Source organism: Dendrobates tinctorius, unplaced genomic scaffold (assembly GCF_039654945.1).
Source record: "Dendrobates tinctorius isolate UK_male_01 unplaced genomic scaffold, ASM3965494v1 ptg000093l, whole genome shotgun sequence".
Lineage (NCBI taxonomy): Eukaryota > Metazoa > Chordata > Amphibia > Anura > Dendrobatidae > Dendrobates > Dendrobates tinctorius.
Window position 1 is genome coordinate 22,310,161 of NW_027361761.1, and position 22,719 is coordinate 22,332,879.

The following is a 22,719-nucleotide window of genomic DNA, read 5'->3' on the forward strand; positions in this document are numbered from 1 at the left end:
CCTATGAGGGGGCTACAGTACACTCTGTGGGGGGCTGCATTATATTCTGTGGTGGGGCTGCATTATACTATATGAGGGATGCTGCAGTTTACCCTATGAGGGTGCTACATTATATTCTAAGGTGGGGACTGCATTATACCTTATGAGGGGGTTGCATTATACTTTGTGGGGTGCTGCATTATATTTTATGAGGGGGCTGCAATATATTCTATGAGAGGGGCTGCATTATTTTATGAGGGGGCTGCAATATATTCTATGAGAGGGGCTGCATTATTTTATAAGGGGGGTGCATTATATTCTATGAGGGAGGCTACATTATATTCTATGAGGGGGCTACATTATATTCTATGAGGGGGAAACATTATATTCTATGAAACATTATATTCTATGAGGGGGCTACCCCAACACCTGCTACATAATTAAGACATGTACTACCTTATATTATACCCTGATATTAGTGTGTTTTACCACACAATTGGTGGTCTTGTATTTATTTCTATGTAGCTACAGAGTGGGCCACAAGAATGATTTTCTCTGGTTGGCCCAAGGTGCTCCAGTCCGGCGCTGGATAAATGTATAGATAGATAGATTGATCGTTTCATATGTATTCCCAATGGATGACCAACAGTCCCAGAAAGACAAGGCAACCCATATGCAATACACTATGCTGGAACTTGTAGTCCACTCTACCGGAGTCCCCAGAAGCTATCCAGAAAGTTCTAAGAAAAAAAAACAAACAAATGACTCCTCCTTTTCCACATCCAAAAAAGTTCACTTCATCGGATGTAGCAGAGGTGAGTTTGTCCGGTGAAACAAACCATCCTGACACCGCCGTGTGTTCCATAGGGCTTTGCAATCTGACACTAACAAAGCAGACGATATTTTGCACACTCAGCTCTGCTACATCCTTACATTACATCGTTACATAGAACAGTTGTAAAAAGACACATGTCCATCAAGTCCAACCGAGGGATGGGAACAGGTAAGGGAGGGGTAGAAATACGTCCACATTACAAGACCCAGCAGTATGGATGGTCGGGGTGAACATACGGTCAGGACTTACCTGTACGCTGTGGTTGGTGAATACCTCCATGTCTGCCACACATGCCACCAATGCGGTGATATCGAAGTCCACAGTACGGACCGGCATGTCCCCCCTGGGTTCTGGCTCAATGCAGTGTATGGAGAAGGGCAATATTTGGTGCGGAAGATCCTCGGGTTTCGGAGCGTGCAGGCGATTGGGGGACGATCGCTGCTTGGTGCTGCTTTCTGCCTTGTGTGTGTCTACGCTGATCACACAGCAGCCCGGCTCTCGCCCAGCAGTGACATCACCGGCAGCACTGACATAAGCCTCATCTATTCTCTGAAGCCTTTTATCTGCAGCCAGTGCAGCGGAGCAAACACAATGTGATTATGCACTAAGGGGTCAGATCAATCCTCGCCGGCCACCAACAGGGCAACTCCGACCTGACTGCGGCCACGCCATGCCAGGGGGCACATCAAAGACGATGCCGGGGACCAGCAATTTAAAGATGCTGTTGCACTGTGCATTTTTTGATGCGTTTATTCCGTATAGTTTTCTATGGGGAGCATGAAAAAAATGCATGAAAAAAATGCGGTTGTGTCATTAAAAGGGAATCTGTCAGCAGGATTTCACCCCCAATAGTATTTGTATGAGAACGTACATCCTTTAAAGACAAGTCCAGCAATACCTTTACATGGCCGGTCCGTTCCTCCATTACTGAAAAATCAGTGTTTGAATTTATAAGCAAATAAGACTGAAGAGCTATGGTAGACCTGAAGCCTCTGTCACTCCAGATCTATTCCCTGCCCAGTGGAGCCTCCTCTTGATTGACTCTTTTGGCCGGGCCCTACTCTACTCTAACCTTAAACATTTGTTAAAATATGCAATCCAATTTAGGTATATTTTTATTTCTTTTTCAATTTTTAAAATGACCAATAATATCACATACAGGGGACAAATACCACGGCACCATGACGAGAAACCATATTCCCACCACATAGTGACGTATAATACCACATACAAGGAACAAATACAGCCACACCATGGCTAGACCACATACTACCACCACATAGTGAGCGAATACTACAATACTGATAATTAATAAAAAAAACACAATACTAATATCACCATAAGTGCCATTATAAACAGGAGAAATGTGCTTAGTATGCAGTGTCCCTGTACAGAAAATACAGTGATGACCAGTGACATTATACACAGGAGCTCTGTATATAGTGTATAGTGTACAGGTAACAGTAATCACTGGTGACATTGTTCACATTGTACACAGGACCTCTGTATATAGTATACAGTGTATCGTGTCAGTGTACAGGTAACACATTGACTCACCGGTGAAGTCCTTCATCTTTGCTTTTCATCTTCATCCATCACAGACTGCCATCACTTCTTTCAGCCAGGACTCATCTCTGCATGAAATAACAGTTATCTAGAACACCACTTGCAGAGCACAATACTTAATTTTTTTCCCAACTTCTACACTACACCAGATGAAGAAAAAAAAGCGACAGTGTCGCTCTGCACAGTAACAGGACCACCCCCCAGTTAAAACAGTATCCTCCAAAAATTCAATAAATATATCATTGCAGTAATAATATGCCTTAATTAGCCCCTATGGTAATAATATCCCCCATCCTGGCCCCCATCTCATTCCTGTCTCTAGCCATATGTTCTCCCATCCTGCCTTTATGAGTATCCAATCTGCCCCATATGATCTCTCCATCCTGCACCATGTGTCTCCATCCTGCCCAATCTCCCATGATCCTGCCCCATCTGTCTCCATCGTATCCATCCTGCCCCATGATTCTGCACCGTCTGTCTCCATCCTGCCCCATGATTCTGCACCATCTGTCTCCATCCTGCCCCATGTTCCTGTCCCATCTGTATCTATCTTGTCCCATGTCTCCATCCTGCCCCATGATCCTGCACCATCTCTCTCCATCCTGCCCCATATCTCCATCCTGCACCGTGTTTCCATCCTGCTCGTGTCTCCATCCTGCCCCATCTGTCTCCATCCTGCCCCATGTCTCCATCCTGCCCCATGTCTCCATCCTGTCCAGTGGCTCCATCCTGCTCTGTGGCTCCATCCTGCCCCATGTGGCTCCATTCTGCCTCATCTGTCTCCATCCTGCCCCATCTGTCTCCATCCTGTCCTGTGGCTCCATCCTGCCCCATGTGGCTCCATTCTGCCCCATCTGTCTCCATCCTGCCCCATGTCTCCATCCTGTCCTGTGGCTCCATCCTGCCCCATGTGGCTCCATTCTGCCCCATCTGTCTCCATCCTTCCCCATCTGTCTTCATCGTGCCCCATGTTCCTGCCCCATCTGTCTCCATCCTGCCCCATCTGTCTCCATCCTGCCCCATGATCCTGCCCCATCTGTCACCATTCTGCCCCATGATCCTGCAGCATCTGTCTCCATCCTGTTCCATGTCTCCATCCTGCACCATGTAGCTCCATTCTGCCACATGATCCTGCATCATCTGTCTCCATCCTTCCCCATCTGACTCCATCCTGCCCCATGATCTTGTCCCATCTGTCTCCATCCTGCCCCATGATCTTGCCCCATCTGTCTTCATCCTGCCCCATGTCTTCATCCTGCCCATGTTTCTGCCCTATCTGTCTCCATCCTACCCCATGTTCCTGCCCCATCTGTCTCCATCCTGCACCATGTTCCTGCCCCATCTGTATCCATCCTGCTCCATGTTCCTGCCCCATCTGTCTCCATCCTGCCCCATGTCTCCATCCTGCACCATCTGTCTCCATCCTGCTCCATGTCTTCGTACTGCCCCATGTTTCTGCCCCACCTGTCTCAATCCTACCCCATGTTCCTGCCCCATCTGTCTCCATCCTGCCCCATGTCTCCATCCTGCCCCGTGTCTCCATCCTGCCCCGTATCTCCATCCTGCCCCGTGTCTCCATCCTGCCCCGTGTTCCTGCCCAATCTGTATCCATCCTGCTCCATGTTCCTGCCCCATCTGTCTCCATTCTGTCCTGTGCCTCCATTCTGCCCCGTGTCTCCATCCTACAGTGTCTCTCCACCCTGCACCGTGTCTCTCCTGCCTGCCCCGTGTCTCCACCCTGCCCCGTGTCTCCATCCTGCCCCGTGTCTCCATCCTGCCCCGTGTCTCCATCCTGCCCCATGTGTCTACATCCTGCCCCATGTGTCTACATCCTGCCCCATGTGTCTACATCCTGACCCATACACATGGGGCAGGATGGAGACACATGGTCCATGTGTCTCCATCCTGTTGTCGAAACATATTGCGGTTTGCCACTTTCAATAAAAATGAAAGAAAAAGAAAACTTTCTCCTTACCTTACTGCGGTCCAGTGGCGATGTTACCTCCAGGCATTTCAAGCATGGACTCGCCAGCAAATGACAATGATGTCATACGCCGGCAATGTGTGTGCTGACGTCAGCTGCCAGCCTCCGACTGGCTGGCGGCTTTTAACTATTGCCGTGCGGGCCCACACAGTAATAGAGTTTAACTGAACCTGCAGAACCCTGTCACTGGGGCCTCGTGAGCAGAAGAGACAGGGCCCAATGCGTGCCCTCTCTGCTCATCGGGCCCCATATGCAGTAATGCCCTGATCATGGAGGAACGGACTGACCATGTAAAGATATTGCTGGACTTGTCTTTGAAAGAGCTATATGCTCATATAAATATTTTTGGGGAAGAAATCGTGCTGACAGATTCTCTTTAAATTCAAAATCAAACATTTTCTGTGCTAAAATAAACATCTGCACAAAAAATACATTTATAAATGTGCACATGCATAAAAAAAACCCCACAATAATCATAAAAGATAAATCAGCTGCCAAGGTGTGATTGGCAGTGTCCAAGAGGGAGTGAAAGGGAACGAGGGAATGCCCCCCCAGAGAAGACTCTGAAGAAACACCCAGTTGGGCCACAGAGCAGAGATTTCACATACTGCGCTCCAAACGCCACAAGTATGAATATTTTTGCAATGGAGCGGCACAGCGCAAAATGGAAAAATGCTGCCGAATCAGGAGAACTCAAGGATTTTTATAAAGTATTTAACTAAATTTTTTTTTGCACAAGTAACAGGGTCATTTTTAATGATCTGCTGCTAATGACTTACTGCCAGATACCACAGAACACTTCCAGAGATCTTGCGGCATCCATGCCTTCACAGGACAGAGCTGTTTTGACGGCACAGCTCTAATAAGTTTCTATGAGCCACACTAAATTGATTTATTTTGTATAATACCCCACATAATGTTAAATATACCTTGTAGACTAAAGCAGCGTGGGGAAGGTCGAACCACCTGAAAGCTGACAGAAAGGCAGCATAAAACAATATAAAATTACAAATCATTTAGATAAAGCATTAGCATATTACTTATTACTGAAAACCTAGGAGGCAATAAAAATGAGCGAAGATCCATCCCCCGCCCGATTCCTGTATATACCGCTCGCTTGTTATCAATCGTGAACAAGTGGCAACTGAAAACCACTTACGTACGGTACATTGCTCGGAGTTGTTAAGCCCAGAAAAGGGCGCTGCGCCTTCTCAACTGCCAGAAAGGTTAATTGCTTCTCGAACCCATAGCAAATTCATCAGCACACAGTAAAGAACGGCGTACGCGGCTGTACAACAAAGAACGTCAGCTGTTATCACAGTGAATGCAATGGGGACCGCTCTCACGGAAGAAGAATGGCATGGGGAAGAGCCAGTAAAAAATGTGAGGTTCTGCACAAGATACAATCAACAGTAAGCACTGCAGGATAAGGAAAAATCCTGTTCAACGGCTAACATTTCTCCTTGTGGAGGCTGACATGCCTAAAATGCCAGTGTAAGGAGACTTATAGGCCATGCAATGCTGCTCTGGGAAATTAAATATGCAAACTGTCTTTTCAAAGAGGAAGAGGACTAGAACGCTAATGCCACCTAATGGAAGACGCAATCCTAAAGTCAATATCGACAATTTAAGCAGGACTGTGGAGTCGGAGTTGGTATAAAATGGAATGCTTCTGAATCATAAAAAATATATAATAAATTGGGTTCAGTAGTCCGGTTCAGGATGTACTGTAAATGTTTTCACAATAAATTTATGAAAGTTATGGAATGTCCTATAAATGTCTGTTCTGTTCCCGATCTAAGGATCTCGGCTTTAAGTTGAGATGAATCTATGCTGCACTTTATGCACATGCTCAGTAGTGACCAGTGCTGTGGAGTCGTAGTTGAGATGAATCTGTGCTGCACTTTATGTACATGCTCAGTAGTGACCAGTGCTGTGGAGTCATAGATGAGATGAATCTGTGCTGCACTTTATGCACATGCTCAGTAGTAACCAGTGCTGTGGAGTCATAGATGAGATGACTCTGTGCTGCACTTTATGCACATGCTCAGTAGTGACCAGTGCTGTGGAGTCATAGATGAGATGAATCTGTGCTGCCCTTTATGTACATGCTCAGTAGTGACCAGTGCTGTGGAGTCATAGATGAGATGAATCTGTGCTGCACTTTATGCACATGCTCAGTAGTGACCAGTGCTGTGGAGATGTAGATGAGATGAATATGTGCTGCACTTTATGTACATGCTCAGTAGTGACCAGTGCTGTGGAGTCGGTATCGGAGTCACAGAATCGGAAGTTAGAGAAATTGAGGAGTCGGAGTCAGAGTCGGTGGTTTGGCTTACCGACTCCACAGCCCTGCCTTTAACAAGCCTTGCTACATGACTTAGGATAAAAGCCAAACCAGATATTCTACTTGCAGACACGTGTTTCAGGGTGTTTGCTTCTTCTCAATGCAAAGCAAGAAATTAGATATGGCTGTATAAGAGACCTCTGACTCGGGCTTGTTAAAGGGTCAATATTGGCTTTTAGGATTGCTAAAGAGGCATTAGAGTTTTAGTCCTCTTCCTTTTTGAAGAGGCAATTTGCATATTTAATTTCCCAGAGTAGCAATGCATGGCCTACAAGTCTTGTTACACTGGTATATCAAGCATGTCACTATCCACAAGGAGAGACTTTACTCCTTAGATCCCAGCCAGAGGCCTCTCATACAGCTAAATCAGAGCTCATGCTTTGCACTGAGGAGGGGCAAACACCCCAAAAACACATCTGGAAATAGAGTATGTAGTTTAGCTTTTATCCCAAGTCATTTAGCAAGGCCCATTAAGGGTACATTCCCACGTTCACAATTTGCTGCATCAAAAACGCATGGGCCAGATGTTACAGCATACTGGATGGGATTTCTAGAAATCCCATGTCCATTGTGCATCTATATGCACCTGCGGATCACACGCGGACACTGACATGCGGAGCGTCTTTCAAAACCTCAATAAGTCAATTTCTCTTGCAGTGATGCTAGTCTCTGCCAACAGAAATCTCCACAATAGAATGTATTTGGATGCGGTAAAACAACTGCTGATTCAGACTCCAGTGATTATCGGCATATGTATCCGTATTATACAGATCAAATACTTTTCACATCTGTGAGTTTGCTACTATTTTAGCCATGACATAATAGATCATATATGCAGGTAAATATCTTACCAAAGCAGAGCCTTGGACCCAGAACACTTCCTAAAAATAAAAGTTTATATCTAACATCACATATTAATCAGATCTGTAATATATCTTAATCTTCACCAACCAGATCCCGATAATCACTCGAGTCTGAGTTGGCAAGTATTTTATTTGTAGGGGGTAAGAAGGGAAGAAATTCTCATGGAATTGGGGTGGTAACATGAAGAAATGTTTTTGTGATTCCTTAGAAGATGTAACAATGGAAGAATACAGTAACAGGCTGTGAGTGATAAGAGGGTGATAACAAGAGGAAAAGCTCCTGTATCTCCTTCCCCAGGTTACAAGAGGTTGTAAAAGAGGGAGATGGCAGAAACAGGCTGTGATTGGTATTTGGTAAGAGGGTGATAACATGAGGAAAGGCTCCTATATCTTCTTCCCCAGGTTACTAGAGGTTGTAAGAGAGGGAGATGGCAAAAACAAGCTGTGATTGGTAAGAGGGTGATAACATGAGGAAAGGTTCCTATACCTTCTTCCCCAGGTTACAAGAGGTTGTAAGAGAGGGAGATGGCAAAAACAGGCTGTGATTGGTAAGAGGGTGATAACATGAGGAAAGGTTCCTATATCTTCTTCCCCAGGTTACAAGAGGTTGTAAGAGAGGGAGATGGCAAAAACAGGCTGTGATTGGTAAGAGGGTGATAACATGAGGAAAGGTTCCTATATCTTCTTCCCCAGGTTACTAGAGGTTGTAAGAGAGGGAGATGGCAAAAACAGGCTGTGATTGGTAAGAGGGTGATAACATGAGGAAAGGTTCCTATATCTTCTTCCCCAGGTTACTAGAGGTTGTAAGAGAGGGAGATGGCAAAAACAGGCTGTGATTGGTAAGAGGGTGATAACATGAGGAAAGGTTCCTATATCTTCTTCCCCAGGTTACAAGAGGTTGTAAGAGAGGGAGATGGCAAAAACAGGCTGTGATTGGTAAGAGGGTGATAACATGAGGAAAGGTTCCTATATCTTCTTCCCCAGGTTACTAGAGGTTGTAAGAGAGGGAGAAGGCAAAAACAGACTGTGATTGGTAAGAGGGTGATAACATGAGGAAAGGTTCCTATATCTTCTTCCCCAGGTTACAAGAGGTTGTAAGAGAGGGAGATGGCAAAAACAGGCTGTGATTGGTAAGAGGGTGATAACATGAGGAAAGGTTCCTATATCTTCTTCCCCAGGTTACAAGAGGTTGTAAGAGAGGGAGATGGCAAAAACAGGCTGTGATTGGTAAGAGGGTGATAACATGAGGAAAGGTTCCTATATCTTCTTCCCCAGGTTACTAGAGGTTGTAAGAGAGGGAGATGGCAAAAACAGGCTGTGATTGGTAAGAGGGTGATAACATGAGGAAAGGTTCCTATATCTTCTTCCCCAGGTTACTAGAGGTTGTAAGAGAGGGAGAAGGCAAAAACAGGCTGTGATTGGTAAGAGGGTGATAACATGAGGAAAGGTTCCTATATCTTCTTCCCCAGGTTACTAGAGGTTGTAAGAAAGGGAGATGGCAAAAACAGGCTGTGATTGGTAAGAGGGTGATAACATGAGGAAAGGCTCCTATATCTTCTTCCCCAGGTTAATAGAGGTTGTAAGAGAGGGAGATGGCAAAAACAGGCTGTGATTGGTAAGCGGGTGATAACATGAGGAAAGGTTCCTATATCTTCTTCCCCAGGTTACAAGAGGTTGTAAGAGAGGGAGATGGCAAAAACAGGCTGTGATTGGTAAGAGGGTGATAACATGAGGAAAGGTTCCTATATCTTCTTCCCCAGGTTACTAGAGGTTGTAAGAGAGGGAGATGGCAAAAACAGGCTGTGATTGGTAAGAGGGTGATAACATGAGGAAAGGTTCCTATATCTTCTTCCCCAGGTTACTAGAGGTTGTAAGAGAGGGAGAAGGCAAAAACAGGCTGTGATTGGTAAGAGGGTGATAACATGAGGAAAGGTTCCTATATCTTCTTCCCCAGGTTACTAGAGGTTGTAAGAAAGGGAGATGGCAAAAACAGGCTGTGATTGGTAAGAGGGTGATAACATGAGGAAAGGCTCCTATATCTTCTTCCCCAGGTTAATAGAGGTTGTAAGAGAGGGAGATGGCAAAAACAGGCTGTGATTGGTAAGCGGGTGATAACATGAGGAAAGGTTCCTATATCTTCTTCCCCAGGTTACTAGAGGTTATAAGAGAGGGAGATGGCAAAAACAGGCTGTGATTGGTAAGAGGGTGATAACATGAGGAAAGGCTCCTATATCTTCTTCCCCAGGTTACTGTAAGTTGTATAAAGTTGCAGAAGCGGTCATTAAATAATGAATAAAAGGAATGTATGAAGTTTTTTTTTTCAGAAAAAAACATTTGTACGTCATTTTTATATCGGAAGTATTACAATTCTCACTCGGATCACTGAACTATAAGTAACTGATAATGTATATACACTATACAATGTTTATAGCTATCTTAGCATAGTCGTAAAACCCAGAGACATCTGTTATTAAGATATTTCCTATGAAAAATCCTTTTTTCCTATATATGCAGATCACTAGATCCCCAGCGATCAGCAGAAAGTGTTCAACTTCTCTGCAGCGCTACCACTATAGCACTTATTTAAATCAATAGGTTGGTCTGTGTAAAGCACAGATTGTGCAGGTCATCCAACGAAAATGTGTAATCAAATAACTTAATATTCAAATTTGATTTTTTGTTAAATATATTATAAAACTGTTTTACAAAGCCTTTTTTTTATTATTTTTCATATCACAAAGTATATCTTAAAAAGCAATAACCCAAAAATATGCTAGGACTAATATTAGACTTCAACTTTCTGTTTGCAGATGCACATTAGTAGCAATGGACAGACTCGGACCCTATTTGTTTCAGGGTCATCTGAGCATGAAAGAGGCACAGGTGATTGTGGGAGGAGGAGGTGAGCTGTGATATCACCTATTGTGAATGGTGGATCCTGTGTTATCTACTGTATATAGAGGTGTTATCAGTCATTGTACAGGAGGAGGAGGTGAGCTGTGACATCACCTATTGTGAATGGTGGATCCTGTGTTATCTACAGTATACAGCTCTGGCAAAAATTAATGAGACCACCACATCAAATCCTTGCCATGGGCAGCCCATTCTCCAGACATGAACCCCATTAAAATCTTTAGGAACATATGAGTAGCCTATTCACTATCTCCATCCATCCCTCACTCCCTCAAGATGGCTGGTCCATCATTGTAATGTAGGGAAGGTGACCTGACGGACGGACTGACTGGTTAGATTTCAGAAGGGAAAACAGCTAGGAAAGTGTAGGTGACGTGCAGTACCTTGGGTTGACCATTTGATGGCAGGGAGGAGTGTAAGCATAGGACTTGACATCAGCTTAGGGCTAAGAAACCGTTGGTCATGGGGGGCGGAGTTACTGGGAACCGGGAAAGGTATAAATTTGACAGGAGGGTTCCAGAAAGTTCCAGTCCCCAGGGGGAGCTCAAGTGACAAGAAGACTGTGACAGTTGGTGCGCTGTGAGGAAAACCTAACCAGGGGACTGAGGAGAGAAGAAGTCAGGGGGGTGGTCCTGACATGAAGTACCGCAGTACAGACGAGGTCCCGAGGGAAAGCATACCGAATTTGACAACGACGGCTGACCAGTAAAATTACTGTTGGTGTACAGGCCTAAGGCGGCCACAGTGACTAAACTGGCAGGAACGTCACTAAGCTGAGAAAGGGACGGTGTGTGTATCTACGTCCCAAGTGAAAGTACGGTGTGTGTACCGGGGCCTGGAAACGGAGGGCCGTGAAGGAATTGCGGTGTGTTGTCAGAGCCGTCAGTCGGACGGCGGTAAATAAACTTGGACCTGTTGCACCTGAAAACTGCCTCCATCTTGTGTCTGTACGTTACTGCTCGGTATACAGAGGGACCACCCCCCAGCCAGGCCCACCCACCCTACAGTAAATACACCCCTGTACTCTGTATCTCCCCCACCTCATTGTAGATTGTAAGCTCTCACCAGCAGGGTCGTCTTATTTTGCTTTCATTATTGTATTGTTAACGTTGTTACTTATGACTTGTGTTTGAAACTGTTAAACTGTAAAGCGCTGCGGAATATGTTGGCGCTATATAAATAAAGATTATTATTATTATTAGAGGATGATGGATAGTCACAAGCCATCAAACAAAGAAGAACTGCTTAAATATTTGCCCCAGAAGCCGTGTGAAAAACTGGTGGAAAGCATGAGTAGACGCATGAAAGCTGTGATTAACAATCATGGTTATTCCACAAAATATTGATTTCTGAACTCTTCCGGAGTTAAAACATTAGTATTGTTGTTTCTAAATGTTTATTAACTTGTTTTCTTTGCATTATTTGAGGTGTGAAAGCACTGGGTTTTTTTTAAATTTTGACCATTTTTCTTTGTCAGAAAAAAAAATACAAAATTTATTGCTTGGAAATTCGGAGACATGTCAGAAGTTTATAGAATAAAAGAACAATTAACATTTTACTCAAAAATATACCTATAAAGAGAAAAATCAGACAAAGTGAACATTTGAAAGTGGTCTCTTAATTTTTGCCAGAGCTGTATAGAGATGTTACCTTTCGTTGTACTTCTGTCTGTGATGATAATGAGAATGCTGAAAAATCTTCTTCACAGAACAGTAAGTATGAATCCAGCATAAGGCCTAGTAGGCTTTAAACTTTAAATAATACATCAGGTTGAAGGTTCTGGTCTGTCTAACACATTCTTGATGGAGCCATGGTCACTGATACTAGATCATGTCCTAAGGACTAGCCTGCTGAACATTTCTACACATGGCAGCAATCAAATTTGTCTTAGTCAAACAGAAATGAACAGCCAGTGGACAGCAGCGGCAGCCTGCTATTGGCGCCACTTCTTTACAGTTTGTCTCTTTGTGGGTAACCCATCGTTGTGACTCTGGCAGCTCCCGAAGGCAATGCTGACCGAATAGAGCATCCCCTGGTTAGTACAAGGACAAACCAAACGTAGCACGAAGGGCCCTGTCCTCTGATTACTACTGAGAAAGTGTGCACATGGTGGGACCACATGGAGTTCGGAGGACCCCTATATAGCCAATCCCCTGAAAGAAAATTTCTATTTAGCCTGGACCTCATTATGGCCATAAAATTACCTTTTATTTCTTGGATGTGCATTGTGAGGGCTACGGTGGTAAAAGTCATTGTTTGTAGTTCTCAAAGGTCATGCTAGTCAAAGGAACATAAAAGGTAGTGGGTTTGAGCCCGTGATGACCCATAGAGGCGAAACGTTCTTGAGCCTGGTGACTGGTGCAAACCACAGGCTGGTCGCACTGTTGTGGGTAGGCCATATAGTAGAAAGTAGCGTCACTGGGACTGGACTGGGACATGTATGGAGGACTGCGGACTTGGAGCATGCCGAATCCTGGTTGGACACCTATGGTGGTTGAGGGTATGGGAAGGACTGTTAGCACAATCACACAGAGGAAAAAGGGGAATCTCAGTGACTGAGTGACCCCATAAAAGCAAAAAAAAAAAAAAAGTCCAACATCTACAGCCTACTCCTAATAGGCAGGGAATATATAAAACAGGATAAAACCGTACAGGGAAGTCTTCAACTTTCGCTGGAGTTAACATTTAACCTTGTGGTCGGTTTGGTAGTTGAGAAGGACGACAACATGAATCAGAAGGTATTTTTACATTCCCCAAGTCTTCAGGGAGGCGAAAGCGGCAGTGCTGTCAGAATTCACAAGCAGCGACGCTCAAAAGGAGACGACCGGGACTTCGTCATTGGATTTCAAAACGCAAGAGCAGCGCCTGACGCCATTAAATCTTAGGAGACCCCTGTGATAGCGTGCATGCCCGGCATCGGAAGGCAGAAGCGCATTCCCTGGAGGCTTCAAGTCAGGACACATTTAGCACGAAAAACTGTGTTCCCTTTGTGTTTAGGAATCTCAAGACGTCACCCAGCTCTCAGGTCAGATGGAGCAGAGCTGAGTAGGTTCATTTGTCTACTGAGATCATGAATTTAGGCCGAACACAGACTTTTGAGAATCCAGAGATGAGAAGACGGAGACAGCTCATTACCATCTCTGCCTTCCTGATTGCTGGGTGGGCACAACATATACAGTTCAGGATGCAGGAATAGTGCTTCCTTCTCCGAGCCCAGAGATCATATGATCGACGGGCGCCAGACCAGCTCTACAGTGCAGGCAGGAGGATGGATTTGTCCCGTAAATGTAATTTGTCAGCAGATAGAGACACGGGAAACCAGCAATAAAAAAGACAGATATGTCCCCCAAAGATCTTTTTTGACGTGGAGGAAACAATGTGTGAAATAAATAAAACAAGAATAAAATTATAAAAGAAAAGCCTTCAATCCAAACCGCTGTTTATAACCCCCCGAAAAATATATATAGTATATCCCATATATAAAAAGAAAACAGGACATTTTAAACAAATGTTTGTAATATTTTGAGGTCTTAAAAATGTTTGAAACATTTTTAAAAACCACATGCACATATTCACAAACACACAAACAGACACTCACACATATAGACATACACCAACACCCTTAGGCTATGTGCACACGCTGCGGAGTTTGCTGCGGTTCGGCTGCGGTTTTGGCCGCAGCAGAACTGCAGCAGTTCTGCAGACAGTGTACAGTAGCATGTTATCCTATGGGATTTACATTCTGCTGTGCACATGCTGCGGATTTTTAACTGCGGAAAAGCTGCGGTTTTGAATCCGCAGAAAGAAATGACATGTCAAATCTTTTCTGCGGATTCTGCTGAGGTTTACCAGCTCCTCCATTGTGGAGGTGATAAACCACAGGCCAATCCGCAGGTAAAACCGCAGGTCATTTTACCTGCGGTTTTACCTGCGGTTCCGCAGATAAAAATCCGCAGACCAATCCACAGCGTGTGCACATAGCCAAAGACACATAAGCAAACACAAATATACACACATACGCACAGATATATACATACACACATACAGACACATATACATGCACACATATACATGCACACATATACAGTTGTGTGAAAAAGTGATTGTTCCCTTCCTGATTTCTTATTCTTTTACATGTTTGTCACACTTACATGTTTTAGATCACCAAACAAATGTAAATATTACACAAAGATAACACAAGTTCCACAAAATGCAGTTTAAAAATGGAGGTCTTTATTATTAAGGGACAAAGAAATCCAAACCTACAGGGCCCTGTGTGAAAAAGTGATTTCCACTTAAACCTAATAACTGGTTGGGCCACCCATAGCAGCAACAACTGCAATCAAGCATTTGCGATAACTGGCAATGAGTCTTTTACAACGCTCTGGAGGAATTTTGTCCACTCATCTTTGCAGAATTGTTGTAATACAGTCACATTGGAGGGTTTCTGAGCGTGAACCGCCTTTTTAAGGTCATGCCACAGCATCTCAATCAGATTATGGTCAGCACATTGACTAGGCCACTCCAAAGTCTTAATTTTGTTTTTCTTAAGCCATTCAGAGGTGGACTTGCTGGTGTGTTTTGGATAATTGTCCTGCTGCATAACCCAAGTGCACTTCAGCTTGAGGTTATGAATAGCTGGCCAGATATTCTCCTTCAGGATTTTTTGGTAGACAGCAGAATTCGTTGTTGCAAAACAGCCCCAGACCATCACAATACCACCACCATATTTTACTGTTGGTATGATGTTCCTTTTCTGAAATGCGGTGTTACTTCTACACCAGATGCAATGGGACATACACCTTCCAAAACTTTAAACTTTTGTCTTATCAGTCCACAGAGTATTCTCCCAAAAGTCTTCGGGATCATCAAGATGTTTTCAGGCAAAACTGAGAGAAGCCTTTATATTCTAATTGCTCAGCAGTGGTTTTTGTCTTGGAAAAATGCCATGCAGGCTATTTTTGCCCAGTGTCTTTTCTATGGTGGAGTCTTGAACACTGATCTTAACTGAGGCAAGTGAGGCCTGCAGTTCTTTGGATGTTGTTGTGGGGTCTTTTGTGACCTCTTGGATGAGTAATCACTGGGCTCTTAGGGCAATTTTGGTTGGCCGGCCATTCCTGGGAAGGTTCACCACTGTTCCATGCTTTCGCCATTTGTGAATAACGGCTCTCACTGTTGTTCACTGAAGTCCCAAAGATTTAGATAAGGCTTTAAAACCTTTTCCATACTGATAGATCTCAATTACTATGTTTCTCATTTGCTCCAGAATTTCCTTGCATCACAACGTAATGTCTAGCTTTTGGTCTACTTCACTGTCATGCAGGTTCTATTTAAGTGATTTCCTGATTGAGAACAAGTGTGGCAGTAATCAGGCCTTCGTGTGGCTAGGGAATTTGAAGTCAGCTTCCCAAAGATGTGAAAATTTATGTTTGGGGGAAGAGTGGGGCAATCACTTTCTCATACAGGACCCTGTAGGTTTGGATTTCTTTTTCCCTTAATAATAGTAACATTTAAGTGTGACAAACATGCAAAAGAATAGGAAATCAGGAGAAACATTTAAGTGTTTCAAACATTTGAAAGCATAGTAAATCAGGAAGGGGGCCAACACTTTTTCGGACCACTGTACACACATATGGCAATGTTGAAGTTTGCGCTTTTGCTTTCTTTTCAATAAACATTGCTACTTTAGGGCTTGTTATTGGTGGGATCGGCCATAGTTTTGAATGTCACTATTCACTTTACTGTATAAAATACTAAACAACAGAAAGTAATTCCACGTCACAGGAATTATTACCTTTCAGTTATTTTCTTTTCTTTAGTACCTGGGGGAAGAACGTGAACCTTAAAAGTGTGTGTGTGTGTATATATATATATATATATATATATATATATATATAACATTTTTATTTTTCACTTTTGGGGCTCAAAATTATTGTTGCAATTATATTTAATTACAAACGTTGCACTGTTTAGATTTTACATGCACTTTTTTGGGGTCTATTATCATAAATCACCTGAGAGGAGGTCACAGAAATTACAAACAAAAGGGTTACAAATTCTTCCATTGCACTGTCAGAAGTAGCTCACTGACAGACTCTTAGTTAACTCATTCTCATTCATACGTAAGGAAAACGGAGCAAATTATACACAATTAGAAAAATGAATTTTAGCCACTTCAGGAAAAAAAAAAAAGTTGCCAAAAAGTGGACAACCCCTTACATTTAAAAAAAAAAATGGCCCCGCCTTGTGGCCAAGAAAAGCAAAAAGAAAATTAACACAAAAACATACCTACAGGAAATACCGAGTAACAAAGCGCTAAAATATTGCACAGATTTTGAGAAATATTTACAGCATCATTCTCTATGGAAATGCAGGAAATTTCTATAATCTGGCTTCCGATAATCCAGAATAGGGTAAGGTTTACAATAGCCAATCCCACAAATAGGGCATTTCCGAGAGGGGTTTAAAATTTTTCAATGAAGGTTTTAACACCCCCCCGACCAAAAAAAAAAAATAGAAGACTTTTAGTGCACTGTACAGTATAGGATGCACCAACTGAAAAAAAAAGTAAAACTAAAAATAAAAGTTCCGCAATTACCAGCAGGAGGCAGCATTGTCTCGCGGTCTTCTCCATAGACTTGCATTGTAAGCTAAGGATTTCTAATAAATGACCATGGGCAGCTCCAGGGTCACATAGACCCTTGCGTGATATAGTTGCAGTGGTCCTCTTAAGTCCCAAATATATTTTACAAAAATGACAATGTGCAAAACTGTGCAAAAGTTTTAGGTAGGTGTGGAAACAAAATGCTGCAAAGTAAGAATATATTAAAAAATATAAATGTTACAAGATTATTTTTTATCAATTAAGAAAATGCAAAGAAAATAACCAAAAAATTTCTAAAATTAATATTTATCACCCCTTTCCTTTTAAAGCAGAATCAATTATTCTAGACACACTTGTACAAAGTTAGGGAGATTGTAGAATTATCGTCAGGCACATGAGTAACCAATTATACCAGTACAAGTGATAAGAAGCAACTGTGTAGGTGACTTAAAAGTGGGTGAGGGACAGACAAACTATAACACAAAAGGTGAGGTTGGGAAAGACAGTTTTGCGTCATCGGTTGTGGCAAGACTGAGCTCAGCAACAAGACACAAGGTAGTTATACTGCATCAGTAAGGTCTCTTCCAAGAAATCAAAGCAGTCTGAGGTATCAAGATATGACATTTAAGTTCTATTGAATAAGCCCCAAGAAATGGGTAAAGTTGAGGAGTATACACCAGGGGTCTCAAACACGCGACTCGCATGCAGCCCCTGAGGTTGCCCTCAGGCACTGTAGACCATGTGGCATTACGGCCCGGTTCAGGGGGCCGCCTATGGCAGCGTTTTAATTCAGCTGAATGTATGTCAAAGGACACATTCAATTGAATTGATGTACCTGCTGTGGTGGGGAGTTGGGGGAGCAGCAGTGGCAGAGCTGCGGGTCACAGGAGGCAAGAGCCGGTTGCCACGGCTAAACCCTGTGCCCGCTACTAAAGAAAAATGAATATTCACGACTCTCCACACCTATGGGAGTGGAGAGCAGTGAATATTCATTCCCTTAAGTAGCGGGCACATGTGATCCCCCGGCTTCAGAAAGCGGGCTACAGTGCCCGCTATTAAAGAGCAATGAACATTCACTGCTCTCCACTCCTATGCCATGCCTACCATGATAGGGATGAGGGAACCATGCATACCAGGATAGGATGAGGGAACCATTCCCACCAGGATAGGGATGAGGGATCCATGCATACCAGGATAGGGATGAGGTGGCCATGCCTACCAGGATAGGGGAGGTGAGGGGAGCATGCATACCAGGATAGGGATGAGGGAACCATGCATACCAGGATAGGGATGAGGAGCCATGCATACCAGGATAGGGATGAGGGAACCATGCATACCAGGATAGGGATGAGGGGGCCATGCATACCAGGATAGGGATGAGGAGGCCATGCATACCAGGATAGGGATGAGGGAGCCATGCCTACCAGGATAGGGATGAGGGAGCCATGCCTACCAGGATAGGGATGAGGGAGCCATGCATAGCAGGATAGGGATGAGGGAGCCATGCCTACCAGGATAGGGATGAGGGAGCCATGCCTACCAGGATAGGGATGAGGGAGCCATGCCTACCAGGATAGGGATGAGGGAGCCATGCCTACCAGGATAGGGATGAGGGAGCCATGCCTACCAGGATAGGGATGAGGGGGCCATGCCTACCAGGATAGGGATGAGGGAGCCATGCCTACCAGGATAGGGATGAGGGAGCCATGCATACCAGGATAGGGATGAGGAGCTATGCATACCAGGATAGGGATGAGGGAGCCATGCCTACCAGGATAGGGATGAGGGATCCATGCCTACCAGGATAGGGATGAGGGGTCCATGCCTACCAGGATAGGGATGAGGGAGCCATGCCTACAAGGATAGGGATGAGGGAGCCATGCCTACCAGGATAGGGATGAGGGGGCCATGCCTACCAGGATAGGGATGAGGGAGCCATGTGTCACGGCACCGCCAGACTCAGGGCCTGCTGTCCCGGCCTCGGCCAGTAGGAGGCGCCGGACTATCACATCACCGCCAGACTCAGGGCCTGCTGTCCCGGCCTCGGCCAGTAGGAGGCGCCGGACTATCACATCACCGTCAGACTCAGGGCCTGCTGTTCCGGCCTCGACCACTAGGAGGCGCCGGACTGTCCTATCACCGTCTGACCCGTGGCCTGCAGTCTCGGCCTTGGTCTCTGGGAGGCGTTGTGCTTCAACCCCGAGTGGTGGCGGCAATAGTCATGAGGCTCCTGCGCAGGCGTCCGCTGGACGCAGGCTTCGCTCCTCGGTCAGTCATGAAGGGGCTGGTGCATTACCATCCAGCCTGCTCCTGGGGGCGGTCCGGATGACATCATCAGGCCACGGGCCTGTAAGGGATGACCTGATCCCTTAAATACCTTGGGACTGCTCTTGCAGGCCGCCGGATATATTCTTGGTTCCCCTGCGTGTTACTGTGTGAATTGCTGTTTTACTGACTCTGACTTTTGCCTGGACTTCTGACTTTGCTTCTGCCTAACGACTTTGTACCTCTGCTGCCCTCCTGGTTTATGACTCTTACTTTGGCCTGGATTCTGACTCTGCTTTTGCCTAACGACTTTGTACCTCTGCTGCCTTCCTGGTTTATGACTCTTACTTTGGCCTGGATTCTGACTCTGCTTTTGCCTAACGATTCTGTACCTCTGCTGCCCTCCCGGTTTATGACTCTGGCTTTGACCTGGAATCTGACTCTGCTACTGTCTACTGTTTTTATACCATTTCTGCCTGACTGGTTTAGTCTCGGATATCATTGCCTCTGTGTCCTGTATTGGAACACCTTTCTGGCGACCGTCCTGCTCTGGTCATTGCTCCTATTCAGACAGCGCCTCCTGGGCTCTGCTATAAATCCAGATCCCTGTATAGGGGTAAAGGGTCTCAGTGTTTCTCGGGGTGCTGTCTGGCTGCAGTCCAGACCGCAGGCAGACGTCACATTATATCCGGCCATAAAAATAAAACTGCTTTTTGTGTCTATACTTAACACAGATAAAAGCAGTTTTCCTCACCTTTTTTTTTTTCCTTCCTCTTGACTGAGCTGATTCTTGGCCCAAACACCTGTTACATTGCTCAGCCTGGGAAGTCACTCTCAGGCTCAAACATGCTGCAGCCTGGAAGCTTCAAGGAAAATGCTGGCTGTTGGAAATCCACATTCCTGGACCATCACCCCCTGGACAGCGTTGGGGGTCAGGTATTGCCCGCAAAAGCGGCCAAACTGTTGTTACCAGTTTCCCTTTCATTTGCTAAGAAACGTCTGTGTGTGAAGGCTTATGTGGATTGTGGTGCTGCCGTCAACCTTATGGATTTTTTATGTGCTAAGAGCCTTGGTGTACCTCTGTCAAGGCTTAAAGCGCCTATTCAGACTACTGCAATTAATGGTACATCAATATTCCAAGGAGGCGTGGAATTCGTTACTGCTGAAATTTCTATGTCAGTGGGGACGTTACATAACGAACAAATGTCATTTTTTGTTATATATAATTTATCAGATCCAGTGGTGTTAGGCATGCCATGGTTGCACCAACATAATCCGGTTATTGACTGGCGCATAGGTGACGTTGTGCGCTGGAGTCCACGGTGTCAGAGAAACTGTATGTCTTTTTCAGTGAACCAGATTAAAATTAAAACACCTTCTATTCCATATGCGTTTAGGGATTATGAAGATGTTTTCTCTATAGTGGAGTCGGAGAAACTACCTCCTCACAGAGAATACGATTGTCCTATCGAATTGGTCCCTGGTGCCCGTCTCCCTAAGGGGAGAATATTCAACCTCTCTGGTCCTGAGCGTGTAGCCATGAAGGAATACATTGCAGACAGCCTTCGAAAAGGCTTCATTAGACCTTCCACCTCACCTGTAGGAGCTGGGTTTTTCTTTGTAGAGAAAAAAGATGGTGGACTCAGACCATGCATTGACTACCGTGAGCTGAACGCCATAACGGTAAAAAATCAATACCCGCTGCCACTCATTCCTGATCTGTTTAACCAGTTACTGGGAGCTCGCTGGTTTACTAAGCTTGACCTCCGGGGGGCATATAACCTGGTCCGCATAAGAGATGGGGACGAATGGAAAACGGCCTTTAATACACCCCTTGGCCATTTTGAGTACCTGGTAATGCCCTTCGGACTCAGTAACGCTCCTGCAGTATTCCAGCACTTCGTCAATGATATTTTTAGAGATATTTGTGGGGTGTATGTCGTCGTATATCTGGACGACATTTTGATTTATTCTGCTGATCCTGTGACTCATGCTCAACACGTCCGTTCAGTACTGCAAAGACTGCGCGAAAACTCTTTGTTCGCGAAATTTGAAAAATGTGTTTTTTTTGCCGAAGAGGTGCAGTTCTTAGGATACATGGTCTCAGGCAAGGGGTTCCGCATGGATCCCGCCAAGATTCAACCCATTAAGGATTGGGTACAACCCAAATCGCTGAAAGCACTCCAGCGATTTTTGGGATTTGCGAATTATTATCGCAAATTCATCAGGGGATTCTCAGAGATTGCCAAGCCACTCACGGACCTTACCCGGAAAGGGGCGGACGTGACTAATTGGAATCCTGAGGCAACCAGGGCTCTTTCCACACTAAAAGGGTGCTTCGTGGCCAACCCGGTGTTGATTCAACCAAACTTGGACCACTCGTTTATTGTGGAGGTGGATGCCTCCGAAGTCGGAGTGGGAGCAGTGCTCTCACAAGGCTCTGCATCCCTCACTCAGCTTCGTCCATGTGCCTTTTTCTCCCGCAAATTCTCTGCCACGGAGAGAAACTATGACATCGGCAACCGAGAATTATTGGCAATTAAGTGGGCCTTCGAGGAATGGCGCCACTTCCTCGAAGGCGCCAAATACAATATTACTGTTATTACCGATCACAAAAACCTAACCTACCTAGAGTCGGTTAAAAGACATAAACCTTATGCAGGCCAGGTGGGCCTTGTTTTTCTCCAGGTTCGATTTTTTAATCACCTTTCGCCCCGGAACCAAAAATGTGAGGGCAGATGCCCTCTCCCGCAGCTTTTGTCACACACACACCGAGGACTATGAACCAGCTCCCATATTGGCAAATGGCATTGTTGTGTCGGCAGTATCTCTGGACCTTCTGGAGGAGATCCGTAGGTCATCAGAACAAGTTCCTGACTCTACGCCCCCCAAAAAATTATTCGTCCCAGCTACTTTTCGCTTACGAGTGTTAAAAGAATCTCACGACTCCGTCCTGGCAGGCCACCCTGGTCTTAATAGTACCACTAGGCTGGTAACCAGGAACTTTTGGTGGCCAACGGTGGCCAAGGACTGCAAGGAGTACGTCTCAGCGTGTGAAGTCTGTGCCCGCGCCAAGTCCCCCCATAACCGTCCTGCCGGCTGGCTTCAGCCCTTGCCCACCCCTGAAAGTCCATGGACCCACATCTCCATGGACTTCATTACAGACCTGCCACCTTCCGAGGGGAAAACTTGTATTTGGGTGGTGGTGGACAGGTTCAGTAAACAGTCTCACTTTGTTCCCCTGTCCGGCTTACCCAACTCTGAAACCTTAAGCAAGTTGTTTGTTCTTCACGTTGTACGTCTGCACGGCGTTCCGGCAAATATCGTATCCGACAGGGGTACCCAGTTCGTCTCGAAGTTCTG

The 22,719-nt window shown here is 45.0% G+C and overlaps 1 protein-coding gene across 4 annotated transcripts in view; it reads right to left on the reverse strand.

Annotated features, from left to right (window-relative positions):
• The window catches only part of RCAN2 (regulator of calcineurin 2), a 109,691-nt gene that overhangs the window by 35,914 nt on the left and 51,058 nt on the right, over positions 1 to 22,719 (reverse strand). Inside the window, exon 1 of one of the 4 annotated variants that reach the window (XM_073586550.1) lies at positions 1,064 to 1,337. The exons of the other annotated variants lie outside the window; for them this stretch is intronic. Within the exon in view, the coding sequence (XP_073442651.1) occupies positions 1,064 to 1,150 (87 nt within the window). The 5' untranslated portion in view covers positions 1,151 to 1,337. Of the gene's footprint in view, positions 1 to 1,063; positions 1,338 to 22,719 lie in introns of those variants that run through there. 4 annotated transcript variants of the gene reach the window in all.